At 39.8% G+C, this 16,372-nt stretch overlaps 1 protein-coding gene across 1 annotated transcript in view; it reads right to left on the minus strand.

Annotated features, from left to right (window-relative positions):
- FANK1 (fibronectin type III and ankyrin repeat domains 1) overlaps nucleotides 1-16,372 on the minus strand; it is a 50,336-nt gene that overhangs the window by 24,463 nt on the left and 9,501 nt on the right. The window contains exons 2-3 of the mRNA XM_066621439.1: nucleotides 6,783-6,954; nucleotides 2,170-2,294 (exon numbers count right to left, since the gene is read on the minus strand). Coding sequence (XP_066477536.1) covers nucleotides 2,170-2,294; nucleotides 6,783-6,954 — 297 coding nt within the window. The remainder of the gene's footprint in view (nucleotides 1-2,169; nucleotides 2,295-6,782; nucleotides 6,955-16,372) is intronic.

Genomic DNA, 16,372 nt, shown 5'->3' on the forward strand with positions numbered 1-16,372 from the left:
GCATCACACCCTTTTTCAAAGTACTTGCCTTTCTGATTTATGAAGCCTCTTTCCGGCTGAATGCAAATACTAAACCAAAAGAGATGCTTTGTTTTAATGTGCATATTCTTAACATGCAAATTAAAACTACAAAGCTATGAAATATAAATAAGAAGTGAGTGAAATATTTATATACGTATAATAAAGCTGTAGGTTACATAGGAAAAACTTATTTGGTCAGATTTTATATATGTCCATTGTGCTCTTTAGAAAACAAATTACTACCATGAATGCTATTAATATCCCTGACACTTGGGCTGCAATCCTATAGTTCACATTTTCATGGGAGTAAGTCCACTGAATTAAATGAGACTTACTTCTGAGTAGACATGCATAGACTTGTGCTGTTAACCTTCCTGCCTACATTTCGAACAGCATTTTAACAGTGGCCACACTGTTAAACTGCCCTGGGTGGAAGAAGAGGAGAAACAAAGCAGCAAGTCATATTCCACCCATGCCATACACCCTTTTTTTCTTGTTGCTATGATTTTTCCTTGTTTTTCTGTAAGTCACTCTGGGAGCCTTGTCAACTAAAGGGCAAAGTACAAATGCTAAATAAAATAATTAATAAGAAATTAAAACATGCTGGTCCTAACAATGCAAATGATGCTATTTCAAGAGTTCACCACCTGATGGATACACACTATACAATGACATATAGTGTCTTTCTCCCTTTTTTTGCTCCTCCTTTCACAACCCTCAACTTCCATTGCCAAATGAAATAACCTTAGAAGCTGTGGCCACAATTCTGAAATTTTCACAAACTCAGTGGAAAAATCAGTGGAAAACAACTACAGGTGGGACCTTGGTATCCACTGATTTGGCTTACCGCTGACACTGGGTTCCACCTATAAATTCCTTAAAACAAGGGAAAAAAGCACCAAAATCCAACTTCCTTCCTTCATGCTGTTAAAAAATTATAATTTCATTCCATTAGATTGCATTATTCACCCCATCTAGTGGCTAAATGCAATACAGTGTCTATACCAATGCATTCTGGGATGACAATACAGGAGCAAGAAACCTAGAAGTAGGTCTTTAAAGCTGTTTTTCCACTGATTTGATATCCACTGTGGGAAGGGAATCCTCAAGGAAAACGAGGCATGACCTGTATATAAATATATGCCCACGTGATCCTTGTCACTACGTACAATGTTTCTATCTGTGGCTACTCAGAATATTGGCCAACATAAACTGTCCTTAACACTTCCAGCACCCTTATCTTTCTTTACTATTATCTATTCACTTATGGAGCCCACTAAAAATCCCAATTGTCCCACCCATTCCCCCTTACAGTCCATACCTGCCATGCATGGCACAGGGGGCAGAATGGGGTGGGAGGAGGGGGATGAACAGGGCAGGGAAGAACAGGGGAGAAGATGGAGTGGGGGAGGGCAGATTGGTTCTGGAAGGGTGTGCGTTTGATACTGGTGGTGCATGCTAAATCCTAACCCCCTCAGAGGACTGATCCACCTGCACAGATCAACTTGGACTTGCACCAGCAATATCGGTGGTGCAAGTCCAAATTGACCCGTAGTGGCTGCTGAGGCTTTCTCCCAAGAGACCTCAAGCAGCCAAAAATCCCCTGTGGGATGCAGCATAGCCCACACCCATGCCACTGCATCACCACACAGGGACTTAGTTAAGATTGGACTATGTAATACTTTCCCCCCATTCACCCTTCACTAGTACAGGCAGTTGACTCTCAGAAAACTCAAGACATACTTGAGACAGAAACCTATGACTGACTGCAGCCAGTAGTACTTGGCTCCCTGGAATGCTGTCCATGCTCGTTCATGGGAAGGAATAGCATCCTTAAATAATAAATACTACAACAAAGTTTATTAAAGAGTAAGTGGAAATAGATGTGGCTGAAGAGACTTGTTTTCTATTTCTGGCAGCCAAGGTTTGAATACTGTGAAGACAGCAATAAAAAAAGCAAGCACACACCTTAAGATTTTTTTTCTATCAAGAATAGTGAAGAATACCAAACACAAAATCCAGTTAAAATAACGGAGAGTAATGCTGCTTATTAAATGTACTTTATCTTTGTTTATTATTTAATATTTATTTTAATGCTACATACAACTGTAAATATTGAAAATATTTAAAAATAAACTGAGGACTTACTTGTTGTAGTTACACAAACAGGAGAACTGTAAGTAGACTCCCCTGAAGGATCTGTGACTTTAAGTCGAAATCTGTAGGTTGTTCTGGGTTTAAGACCTTCCACAACATGCTGCTGGGCATATCCCCTAAATATATTTATATATATATTAATCTTTCCCAAGTCATATTTTCAATCAAATTCAAATATTTCTGACCATGGTACCTATTTAATGCTAATACAATGTTATCTGCAGGGGATCTGTTCCCAGACCCCTCCCCCCCCCGCCGCAGATCACCTGGTTCCAACCCACAGAACCTCCAGATGGAAACGGAACCTCATTCCAGTCATGTCTGGAGCATTTCTGATTACTTTGGAGACCGTGTGCGGGCTCTGGGGGCCTCAGAAAGGCTCCTGGACATGACAGGAGAACATCTACAGTCGCATTCAGGCGCTCAGGCCTGACTCTAAATTATGGGTTCAGAACCTGCAGTCTATTAAGACCATGGATAACAAACCCGTGGATAACGAGGCTGGATCTGTACTGCCAAAATATGCATATTTTATTTATTTATTTGCTCAATTTATATCTCACTTTTTTCCCCCAAACGGCAGCCAAAGCAGCGTATAAAAGGCCACATTAAAAACAATAATTTACATAAAAACATTAAAATAACTTTAAAAATTAAACAACGTTAAAAATCATAATAAAACAGAAAACCAGCAGCAGTCACCACTTAAGAACAAAGCCTATAAAATCTAAAAAACCCAAGATGTCCAATATTTTAAAACTATTGAAAATATTTTTTTAAAAAGGTATTAGATACAGCTATTAATAGCATCAGCAGCTGATTGCATATGGTACCCAACAATGGTGGCAAATGTAAGAAGAGCCCTGAAAAATCAAAATGCACCCACCATTTAAAAAAAAAAAAATGCTATTTTTGCTCTGTTACGTCAATGTGAAGCCATCTGCAAATTCATTTGCTCTGACTGCACATACAAATCAAGTGTTCCCATGTGATCATTGCAAAACAGATGCATAACCTTCATGTTAGCATAAATGCCTAAGCTGTGCATACTTAAAGCTAAAGGACTTAGGAGAAATGTGCATCTTCACACATAACAGCCAGACATCTACATAAGTGCATCTAGTATATACTTCAAACACAGTCTGAATCAGTACTACCTTCCCAAGAGCAAAAAGGGTGGATTTGATCATTTTAATTTGATATCTTGAAATAATATTTAGACTGCAAAGATAGATGTCTACCAGAATCCTAGAGAGCTTGCGATATGCATCTGCTTCATCTAAAAAGCAAAAATCCTTCTAAAGCATCCGACATTGTAAGAAGACTGTTTCACACAGCACTCAGAATACTTTAAATTTTAAAATATTGTTGATTGCGTAAGATAGCTAGCTTGACAAAAATGATAAAATAGGTAGTATTCAAACAGTCTAATTCTGCCACCTAGTGACAAATTCTACAAAGCATCTTCCTGATGACTAGGAAACACATGATGACTCAGAAAAAAATAGTAACATCAAAGCAGTCAGGAGGTAACTGACATCTTACATAGTTGTGCAGTCTATTTATTCTTAAGATGAATATGAGTTTAGGTATGAAATGAAAATAGGCATGTGATAGCCAATAATAAAATAAACCAACAAAACAGTGAAACAGTGAAACATCCTATATTTCATGATCAATCTCAGCTGCAGTGGAGGAAAACTACTAAAGCCCCCACTCCCTGCTGTGATTTTGCTCCATTTCACAGTCCCCACTTGCTAGTTATCACTAAAACACCCCTTCATCCAGGTTAGTTACAGTTACCAGTGTTTCTCGAACTGTGGATCAGGACCCACTAGGTGGGTCGCAAGCCAATTTCAGGTGGGTGCAGATTCATTTCAATATTTTATTTTTAATATCTTAGACTTGATGCTACCATCAAGTCTTGATGACCGCATTTGGGGAAATGTTACAGAACTGAACTTTTAAAAAGCTACTATGTATATTCTTTTAACAATAACAGTCAATGGGACTTACTCCTGGGTAAGTGTGGGTAGGATTGTAGCCTAGGATTGTAAAAATTTTTCCTGCTTGATGATGTCACTTCTGGTCATGACATCACTTCCGGTGGGTCCTGACAGATTCTCATTCTAAAAAGTAGGTCCCGGTGCTAAATGTGTGAGAACCACTGAGTTACATGATTATGCACACATCTGGCTAGGCCCTTGGTGGCATATTCTAAGTGACTAAGTAAGGGCCCAATCCTATCCAATTTTCCAGCACCAGTGCAGCTGCAATGCAGCCCCAAGGTAAGGGAACAAATGTTCCCATACCTTAAGGAGACCTCTGTGACTACTGCCCCACCATAAGATGCAATGCATGCCCCATTAGCACTGCCCCACCATAAGATGCAATGCATGCCCCATTAGCACAGCTGCACTGGCACTGGAAAATTGGATAGGATTGGGCCCTATTTACTACTTACTACTATAAGTAGTAGTAGTAGTAAAATAGTGAGTTATGTTGTCTGCAGATACAGCAAGAAGCATGAAGAGAATCAAAGGGGGGCAAATGGTGAGAACCCTGGATCTTATGACAGGGCTGTCACGGGGTGGGGCAAGTGCCTTTCCCTTTAAGATGGAATAAGTTGGGTGTTTGCTGTCCAGCTGGTGTGCATCAGTAATTTAGAGAATAAAACCCGGGCGTGGGTGGCTGAAGACACGCACAGCAGGAGGAAAGGAGCTGAGGGTTAACATCTTTTATATGGAAAATGCTGAGAGACCTGCATGATGGTAATTTTAGCCTCTTTTTAGCTACTATAATGCATGTAATTATGTCTTTTGGAGCAACTGAAGCTCCCTTAAAATAAAAAATTTTTATATGAAAAATTGGGTGTAATTATTGACCAAAGAATTGTATGTTAATAAGACCTGGGGCTTGGAGTAAGCTAAATAAAAAAAACATTGCTCTTGGGGGTTTGTGGAGGATGGTGTAGGTGGAGGAGGGTTAAATCCTGGTTGACTTGGGAATCTCCCCTGGTTGTAGTGGTTATCTACACATGCGCTAGCCTTAGCCTTAGTATGCTGACAATGAAGCAAAGCACACTTTGCACATGTGCAAGAGCAAACACGGTGTGGCCTTGGTGATGTGCTAGGTCTGAAGCTTTGTAGCCTGTCAACAAGGCGATGTTATAAAGAATCATATCTAGGAATGTGATTGTGGTTTAGCTAGAAAGCTGACTGGTTACAGCCAGTGTGAGTCTCATCATCCTCTTGGAAGTTTCCCTATTACGTAGACTATTGACTCATGGTTTAGTATTGTAAACAAGATCAGAGAATGGAAAACCCCAGCCTGTTGTGAATTGTATGAGAGGGAATAAAGGGCAGAGAAGACTGAATCCCAGAAGCTCTTCTTCTGCATCTGGCCTTCCTTCTGCATCTCGCTACTATACTTGTCTGTTGTATTCATTGTTCTAATGCTTTGCTACCTCAAGATCTAACTTTCAAACCCTCAGAGTGCTTCTGCTTTTAAAACTCTCCATCAGGCCACAAGATATAGTCTTGTGTGTCTCCCACCAAGGCCCTTAAAAGCCTTGGGTGCTCCCCAGAGCAGCATCTTGTGCTGCTACACCTGGTCCTTCCCTACCCCAAGGGTGATGTTTGTGACAAGGGCTGCACAGACTTCAGACTCATAAGATCTACTTTGTTCTTATTAGAATCCTGAGTTCCACCAACCATAATGCAGTACACAGATTGGGGATTAGGTAACTTGATTTAGGGCACAATCCTAACCCCTTATGTTAGTGCTTTCCAGCACTAGCATAGCGGTGCCAATGGGACATGTGCTGCATCCTGCAGTTGGGTGTCACTCACTGAGGCCTCATCAAAGTAAGGGAATGTTTGTTCCCTAACCTCAGAGCTGCATTGCCCTTATGTCAGTGCTGAAAAGCACTGACATAAGGGGTTAGGATTGCAACCTTAGTCTATTTGTTGCTCCTGCAGCTACATTGGCTACCAATTTGTTTCTGAGTACAAGTCAAGGTGATGGTTTTGAATTTTAAAGGCCTATAGGGCTCCGAACCAGGATATGTGAGGAACCGTATTTTCCCATAGGAACCAACTCATCCCCTATGGTCAGGAGTCCTGTTACATGCACAGGTGGAGGCCCTGGGAGAGGCAATGGGGAGCAGGACCTTCTCTGTGGTGGTGTTCTTATTACAGAACACCCTCCCAGTGGGATTAAGAACTGCCCCTTCCCTGTTAGCCTTCTGGCCAGGTCTGAAGACTTTTCTTGGCCTTCCCTTCTTAGTTGCTTCATGGGTTTGCAATGTTTTACAATTATTTGGTTAATAGTCTATAATTAGTGCAATACAAAACATTGAAACAATTTCTTTATGATTATTTTGTGATTACTGCACTTGATTTTGTCCTTATATTGCATTTTACTGTTTTTTTGACTATAATATATGCTGCAGTAAGTGCTCCAATTACTTGAAAGGAAAAGCAGGATACAAATCACTTAAAAGAAAGAAATGAAATCTTGACTTTCTATTCCAACTAAATTAGTTTTGTACATTTGGTTTTCTTTTCAACAGCTAAAAAAGACACAAGTAGGATTGTACTTACGTGTAAATAAGACCATATGTATGTAGCTTAGGATCCTCTCCTTCAATTGAAAATTTTGACCATTTCTCTTGAGGACCTTTTCTCTGTCCTTCCACGTCCCAACTTAAGTGAATATTGTGGTGGCTCACACGGCCTACCACAGGAGGGTGTGGTGCGGAGATGGCACGTTTTCCTAAAAATGAATCGTATTATGTTGTTTTTCAGCATGACAACACACACAAATCTCTCTCAGAATTGGAGAGATACTTTTCCATTGTTACACATGTGGACATTGTTTTGATCTGAACAGGATATACCTCAAACCATATAAAAAGTTGTTGGATAATCTTTGAATAAGTACCTCTATCCATTTTTATTTTGTTTCTTATTTGGAGCAATACAATGAACAAAATTGTCGAACTGTTGCAAGGTCAAAGCAAAGTTCAAAAGCAAACTCAGTAAGCAAGAGTGGTGATCGTCTGCAAGCTTTATTTTGTTGCCAGCAACGGGCTTCTCAGGGACTCCTGTCCAAAGCGAAGAGAGCAATGAGAGCCATGTGGGAGCTCCTGAGGCCCTCCGAGAGAGCAATTTTCCAGTGTGAGCCTCTCACTTATATTTGATTCTGGCTCCTTTGTTTGAGGAGTCTTACACTTCTTATTGGCTGGTGTGTGACATCAGAGATGGGGGCTTTCTCAGGGTTGGCCACAGATAACTTTACAAGCATTTGTTTGGTTGGGTTCAAGTTACAATTTCCAAAAAGGCAAAAATGTACATTGAGACATACAGAAAACGTTTCCAACAACCACTAGATGGCACTCTTTACTCATTTACTGGCTTTTGGTATGTCTTGTGCTTATTCCTGATCCTGACAGAGCCACCAGTGTTATCTTTCTAAATTCCTTTCTGTCTGGTCTCATCAATTGCTGTGGGCTTTCTGCCAACCTCTGTTTAAACTAAGCCCTTTGATCTTTCCTCTATTCCATGTGTGATTCTCTATATGTGACTTGTTACTGTGATGTACAGTGGTATAAACATATATTTAATACAAGACAAACTAACCTCTTATTGTAAAAAGGATTTTAAAGAGACCTTTCTAACTAAATTTAGCTTTTTCTGTCAGCTTTTAGCTCAAACAGAGGCTCTTGTTATGTTTTGGCTTAATTAGGGGACTTTCCCATAGATGTTATTTCTGTTATCTTCTGCCTAGCTGGTGTTTGTGGGTATCTGTATCTTAGAAAACTCTATTTTTAATTAGCAACAGATAAGCTGTCCTTACCAAGGCCTTTCTATCTAATGCTGCTAGTTTTCCTCATTAAAATGTTTCTAACCTGTGTATAACCTTTAGTTTTCTTGGTGCCAAGAGAAATAATTTATTATTGCAAGTGCATCCTGACTACTTCCTAGTTCCAATTAAAAGTATCAGGCAGGACCTTGAGTCTATAGAGGAGATACAGAGTTAGGAATGCTTTTGCTTAAGATAAGAGTCTTATCTGTGAGGAGTAATTTTATACCACATTCCATTGTCTCCCTGTCAGACTCTCTTAATTAACTTTTGCCAGGCATCTGCCTTTCAAGGTTACATTTTCAGACTTGTGGCTTTAAGTCCCTTTAATAGCTTTTTCACGTTTCTGTGTATTTTTATGCTACTATTAACTTTTGCCAGGCATCTGCCTTTCAAGGTTACATTTTCAGACTTGTGGCTTTAAGCCCCTTTAATAGCTTTTTCACGTTTCTGTGTATTTTTATGCTACTATTAACTTTCAAACAGTAAAACTTATTCCTAAACTATTACATCCTTATATATGTGTTAGTTACACTCTATAACTATTAACTATTAAATATTGAAGAAAATTTGGCATGCATGCTAACTTAGTAATTTATTTGACACTTCTGTGATGCTCTGGTGTAAATAACTCTCTCGGTGCTTACTAGACTGTATTTTTGATTTAAAAGGGAACTAATAGAATAATAGGTTTAAAAGTCCAAAAATGTTCTTTTCTATGTGTTTTCATCTGTCCACTTGTTTACAAGCAGGGCTGAGGTTAGAATTTCCCTCCCTCATGCTGCCTATTCAGAGACAGTGCTTTATCTGATGCTTTGATATGTTGACTAGCAATTAAGATTGAGATGGAAATTCCAGCCTCTTACTCCCTTTTCATCTTATCTGATGCTTTGACAGTTTGCCAAGAAACATTCCTTTGCTAATTTACAGCCTGTCTGTTGTTTGCAGTTTGCAGACAGAGACCAGAAAAATGCTTTTTGGTACTGAACATATAAGCATGCAAAGGATATAAACATAACATTTTCCCCTATTTCTTAAACATATAAACTAATTTGTTTTAAACTAATTTAGCTATAAACACCCATAACATAGCATAAACATTTGCTTTCATGGCCTTGTCTCAAAACAATAGTGCATTCTATATATTCACTTGCTGCTACAAAGGCCTACACAGCCTAAGTATTTATATATCTAATGTATACCATTTGATTACAGCTGAGCCAACAAGATCCCAATGCACAATCCAAAAGAAATAAAATCAAAATCAAAGTACAAATCACAAATACTGATGATCAGCATAACCAATAAAAAACATCAGCAGCAGAGCACACCTTAAGTTTCTCATTCAATTTTTCCCAAAAGTCCTGATAAAAAGGATAGTTTTAACTTAAGATCTGATTATCAGCAAGAAGCAAGCCACACCTCCCTCAGAAAGGAATTCCATACTCTTAATGTCACTGTATTGAAACGCTTCTCTCCTGCAACTGCCTTCCATGTTTCAGGCAGCAAGAGAACCCAAAGTAACACCTCAAAAGACCAAAAAAACCTACCATATACAGGGAGCCCCTGTGTCCCCCTGTGCTCCCCTTACCTCCAGATGCTCTTCTGAACCCCTCAGAATGCACATGCATCTGCCCACAGCCTTTGCAGGGCTCAGAATGGTTGTTTAGGCCCCCAAAAGACATAATAATAATAATAATAGTATTTATATACCACTTTTCAACTAAAACTTCACAAAGCGATTTACAGAGAAAAAGAAAAATCAAATAACTAATGGCTCAAAATAAAAAAAAAACAACTAATTTTTATGCCTTTTAAAAGGCATTGTGAGGGCCTAGGAAGCCCTCAGTAGCCAAGTTTCCCGGCCCTCATAATGCCTTTTAAAGACATAAAAACATCAGTTCCAGTTTTGCCAAAAAACCAGAAGTGTGTTTTTGGGGCTTTAACGGCCATTCTGAGCCCCACAGAGGCTGCAGGCAAACATGCGCAGCCTCTGTAGGACTCAGAAGATCCTCATAGTGCAGGATTCTTTATTTTAAATAAATTGTTAAACTTACTGCAAAATTTCAATTTACTTACTTAATTTGATTTTGTCATACAAGGGACGTTAACATTTTCTTGCTTCTTGATGTCACTCCTGGCCATGACATCACTTCCAGTGGGTCCTATCAGATTGTCATTCTAAAAAGTGAGTCCTAAAAAGTTTTTAAGTGGGTGCTAAAAAGTTTGAGAACCACTGATCTAGAGAGCAACCTCTACTAGAGTCCCACTGGTAACATGGATGGACAGAGACTGAAAAATGCCAAGGCACAAAACACAATTTTAATACACTACTTTAGGAACTCAGACTGTACATGGAAGGCAAAAAGGGAAAAGAACATTTCAAAATTAGCAAACTAGCAAAACTAGCAAAAAGCATAAGAGTAGTACAATTCAAGACTTCTATGGCAAAGTCTTTTACACTACTTGGTGCAAGGTTTTAGGCCAGACAGAGCCCACATATCAGGGCCTTCAAGAGGAATTTTATCAGGGGATACAAAATTTACTTTGGGCCCCTACGCAAGGGGGGTGAAACAGAGCAGGGGAGGGTGGTGATGGGTGAGCAGAATAAGGGCAGGGAAGCAGGGTGAAGTAGGGTAAGGGGAGCGGAGAGGCAGCTGGAAAAGTATTTGGAGCCCAGGTCTACCCAACCATGTGGCATCAGTAGTGTCCCCAGCATCCCCAGTCATGGTAATGTCCCCAGCATTATATACAGGCAACAAGTCTGAGTAGATAGGAAAATGTCAGATCCCAGGAAATTTCTGGGCCCCTCCTTTGGCTCCTGGGCCCCCCTTTTGACCCTGGGCCTGGGCACAAATTACCCCCTTTACCCTCTTCTCCTAGGCCCTGCCACACGTACATAGCTTCCCAAAGTCCTTTGCTCAGAACATTTCAGAACAGAAACAGGCATATTACCTCAGCAAAAAGGAAGAGAATCAGGAAGTTCTCTCTATAGGTAGCAATCTCAGAACGAGATCTTTCTGGCCAAACCCCCCCCCCCCCAGCATCTAGAAGAGACTCTAATTCCTATCTCCTGTGCTTTTTCTCTGGTTTACTCAATCAATATTGATAGGAAGTCCTTTTTGGTCAATGAGAGAAAGAATTGAAAACTCGCCTATCATAGAAGTGTAGGCAAATTATGTTTTAAAAATTCATGCAAATACAGGTGGTGCCTCGGTATCCCCCATGGATACTGAAAACCACAGATAATGAAATCCGCTGTTTTGGCACTTTTAAACCCTCCAGAGGCTTCCTGGGGCCTCAGAATGCCTCATAAGGGCAAAAACCATCACTTCTGGTTTCCTTCAAGAAACTGAAAGTCACTTTTTTATGCTCTGGTGTCATTCTGGAGCCCACAGAGACCGGGCAGACACATCCAGGGGACCAATGTTGAGTCAGATCTGCAGATGGAAAATTCATGGATAAATAGGCTCAATCTATACAAAGAGAAGCTGACCTCATTCTGTCTATGGGATGAATTCACATCTAACTCTGTGAGTTGGGGTTCCTATACAGGAAATTGGATGCACATTTCCAGCAGGCAGGTGTCTGACAAGGAATGGGCAAGTGAGGTTTGGGGGCCGTAGAATGGAAGAACTGGTCAGGTTAAGTTGATAAAACCCTATGAATCTCACCAATTTCTGGCACATGTGGTGTGTAAGTAAACCTGGCTGCAGACCACAAAGGATTTTAAAGATCAAAACCAGCAACTGAGTAGCGGATGTGTTGTGGAAACTAATTGTTCCCTTTTATGAAATGGCCCCAGAAAAGGTTTGCTATAGCAACTGAAACAGAAACCATTTATAGAGTCTGTATGCTGCAAACCGCATTTCAACATAATATTATAAAAGTGGAACAAGTGACTGACTATTCAATTATGTATTTTTTTAAATGCAAGTAATCTGTGTCACAAACCAGAGTGCTGGTCTTGGGAATTTAACTCCTTTCTCCACTCAGACTCCAAATACAATGGGTTATTCAATAACTCTGGAACCAGTAAATAAAGGTTCTCTAATGGTAGTAATCAACCATTAGGCCCGTATTCTATTGGCAGTTTTCTTGCTAAAAGCAGAAGACTGCCATTATAAATTAATTCAAATATCTAGATACTAGCCAGGCTAGACTAGTACTTTGAACCAGTAAACTCTTTTTCCAAAGAAAAATGCGCACACTTTTTATTTATCTAAATGACCTCAGTACCAGTGAAAACATTTAAATCAACAGGGTGAAACCGGGAAGCTATTTATACACAACTCAATTTATGCATGGGGGTTGTAAACAGAGTATGGAGTGTTAATTAATCATTCACAGCATTCAAATAACCACTTGATAAACTGGTTGACTGTATCCTCATAATTCTGCAGACAATTATACAGCCACCGTGGGCCTTTCTTGTAAAAGAGAATAAAATAAATAAATAAAATACCTGCCACCTGATCTGGGAAAGCAGGGGCATTTATTCTCCCACTGCTTGAAAGGAAAATATAGATGACCAACTTGCAAAATGGTTATATACACACCATGGTGAATTATCATTTAATAAATTATTGGTTATATTAATTCTGCCTTTCAAGGAAACCTATGTAACCACTGAGTTCTAGATAATTGATAATCTAAGACTAGATAATCCACCAAGAACAGACTAAACCCTGGCTTTGCCTGATATCCCTTAGTCTTGGGTGCATATGCTCTTCCTTTCCCTCCATATACAAGAGCAGAAAGGATTCTACTTTTCCATTCTGCTTTATAACAAGATCAACCACAACTTCTGAAACAACTGATCCTAGCTTCTTCTAGCCAGAGCTTCAAAATAAAATAGGATCTGATACTGTTGACAGTCTGACTAGAATAAGACATGATCAACTGAGTCAGATGTCATAGCCCAGTGTTTCTCAAACTGTGGGTTGGGACCCACTAGGTGGGTCGCGAGCCAATTTCAGGTGTGTCCCCATTCATTTCAATATTTTATTTTTAATATATTAGACTTATATATTAGTCACCATGGTATGTGACTGCATTTGGGGAAATGTTATAGACCTGTATTTTGAACAAGCTACTATGTATATTCTTTTAACAATGATGGTCAATAGGCCTTACTCCTGGGTAAGTGTGGGTAAGATTGCAGCCTAGGATTGTTAAAAATTTTCCTGCTTGATTATGTCACTTCCGGTCATGACATCACTCCTGGTGGGTCCTGACAGATTTTCATTCTAAAAAGTGAGTTCCAGTGCTAAATGTGTGAGAACTAGTGTCATAGTCAATTCTGGCTTATTTTAAATAAGAATAGAAAGCAGAATCCTACTTCCCCCAGACAGGGGAAGTGACCACACCCAAAGCCTGGATCATGTCATGCAAAGCCAAGATTCAATATATAAACATATGAACTGCAGTTATTGATTGGTTCTTGGGGAATGTTTTCTGTTTGGAAACACTGTGTGCCTTGTTTGGTTCAACCTGCAAGTAATCTGCTTTATTATATAGTTAGTATATTTACTTTCTGTAAAGGTTTTGTCAAAATCCTTTGTTTCCCACCTATCACTATAATAACATGTTTCATTAAAGATACTCTGATATTTTAAAACACCAGAAACAAAATACTGTACCTGAATCCACAGGGACAGTGGCCTAATCCATATAATCTCTTCAGTTTAATCAGAGATAACTTGTTTAATATGCATTTTGCTACTGAGAGAAACCTGGAGCTCTATGACATCAAAGAAACAACTTTCTGAAGCACAGCCATGTTTGTTGTAGTAAAAACAAACAGGAGGCAGGAGGTCTGGTCTGGGCAGGAGGTCTGGTCTAGAGGGTAGAGCCTCCATTTGCCTGAAGATTAACATCCACAAGGTCGCCAGTTCGAGGCCACCGGCACCGTGCGACCTTGGAGCAGCTGACAAGCTGCAGCTGAGCTGTTCCATCTGCTCGGAGCGTGGGAGGATGGAGGCCAGAATGTTAAACCAGATCGGAGTGTAACATCTTGAATATGTAGTGGTTCTTGAAAGAGAGAACCTTCTTTCAATTTGTAAAAATCCCTGCGTGGATTTAATAAGCCTGCCTGTGTAAACCGCCTTGAATAAAGTCTTGAATAAAGACCAAGAAAGGCGGTATATAAATACTGTGTATTATTATTATTTAAAAATGGCAAATAGGTTTGTAGCACCTTAACAACTAACTATTTTGACATATACTTCCATGGACTGCAGTCCACTTCACTGGATGCAACTTATGAAACAGACTATAGTTCACAAAAGCTTATATGGAAATAAATATGTTGATCATTAAGGTGCTACAAGGCCCTTTGTTTTGACATCACAGAAGTTACACTAAAAATTAGAAACAGAAACATCATGACTCATAAACATAAGTGGAATTCTATGATTCATGAGTTATGAAAGCAGGCCAGGGCTTATTGAGCATCCTTTATTCAAGAGTTGACATCTTTACCTTTAAGAAAACAGAACTATGATTTCAATATACGGCAACATCAAAAACACTGTGGCTGAGTGCAACAGTGCTGTAGGAAGTAAATATAATTTAATAACTATAATCGTTCAAAGTTGATATGTTCCCAGCACTGTACTCATCCATGAATGGAGTTGAAGCCTGCTGCACAACAGATCATTCCTGCCATCACTCCTCCTACATGACAATGATGGAAGCTTATGGGAAGAGCTACTCCCAAAAGGATGCACCAGGTTGTGACTCATCTTTGAGAACTACTGGCTTCTTGTTGAAGAAGAAATTTAGGGTAAATTGCCCTCTATTTCCTCTCCCAAAGCATTTCATGGTAGCAAGTAACTGGCCTCATCCTAGCCAGAATATAGTTATTGGTCTCACAGTAGCCAGAATATGCAGCACCCACTGACTGAAAGCACAGCACACCCAGCTCTACTTTCTTAGCTGTACCAAACTTTGGAATGGTTTTATGGATTCTAAACATTTGCATTTTTTTAATCACAGTGTAAAAATTACTCATGATGAAGAATGCTATAACGGAACAGCAAAGCAGCATTATATAGGAGATATTACTGTACAAAAAAGAACCACCTTATCTGTTTATCGGTCAGCCCAATCCAAACTGCCACTTGAGCAGGCACAGGCCCCCTATGCTTGGCTCTTGACTGTTGCACACATGCTGTAAAGCACATTTACACCAACTTAAGAGCCAGCTGCACCAGCTCAGCGATGTTCACCAGCCTGCTGACACCAGATCCTGTTCCTGCACCAGCTGAAGAAGCTGAGTTTCTGCTGGGGTGCAAGGGGTGGGAGCGAGTGGTAGGAGGGTGTTCAGTGGATGGGGATGGGGCATTTCTTGGCAGGGAAGGGTAGAACGGGGGGGGGGAGGATTGAGCCCAGGAGGGGGGCAGGAACAGCAGCAGCCCTACCTTGGCTGCTTGGATTTGCACCACCTAAATAGCTGATGCAGATCTGAGTAGCCCTAGGGTAAGCTGGGATGTTACATGGGGTAAGGAGGAAAAATGTACCCTTACCCTAAGGTGATCTCCAGCTTGTTCCTAACCTGTGTAGGATACAGTGCCGGCCACTGCAGCCTGGCTGTACTAGTGTGGGTTAGGGTTGTGTTCTAAGGCAAGTTTAGGAAGCTAACAGTGTAATTCTATGCATGTCTACTCAGAAGTTCCATTTATATAAATGAGACTTACACTAAGGTAAGTGGGTATAGGGCTGCAGCCAAAGACTTCTATTTTTATAGTAAAGAAAGCACAAGTATAGTTTTTGTATACTATATATACAAACACAATATAGAGACATTTCTACTGTATTACTGTGCTGTACAGCAATTTTGTAGCCTTTAGGACATATCCTAACAAACAAACAAATTTGCAGAGACAGCCTATCACTGCTCACAATCCTTTTCTAATCAACCAGGAAATATCAAATTCATCTTTCTAAAAAAAATGGGGGGAAAAACTGACAAACAATGTTTCAGGACAGTGAGGCTTGTAATCTCTTGGTATAAAGTAAGTTCTGGAGTTAACTTCTCTGGAGCCATCTGAAACTCATTAATAATTAACAATTAAATAGGACTGACTCTTTTTTTAATAATCTGTTTCAATTATTTAAAGCAATTACTTAAGCAGAATTACTTAGTATGAAAGGGTCTCTTTCCTCTGTATCACACTGAATTTCTCCTTTGAAAATAATCTGATGGACCAAGAACAAAGTGGCAAAAATAAAATGAAATGAAAGTTATCTTGAAATACAGTGTAGTCAAATGCACAGAAATTCTTCAGGTTAGATGTCTCTCTGACCTTTCCACATACAGCACACT

Source organism: Tiliqua scincoides, chromosome 3 (assembly GCF_035046505.1).
Source record: "Tiliqua scincoides isolate rTilSci1 chromosome 3, rTilSci1.hap2, whole genome shotgun sequence".
NCBI lineage: Eukaryota > Metazoa > Chordata > Lepidosauria > Squamata > Scincidae > Tiliqua > Tiliqua scincoides.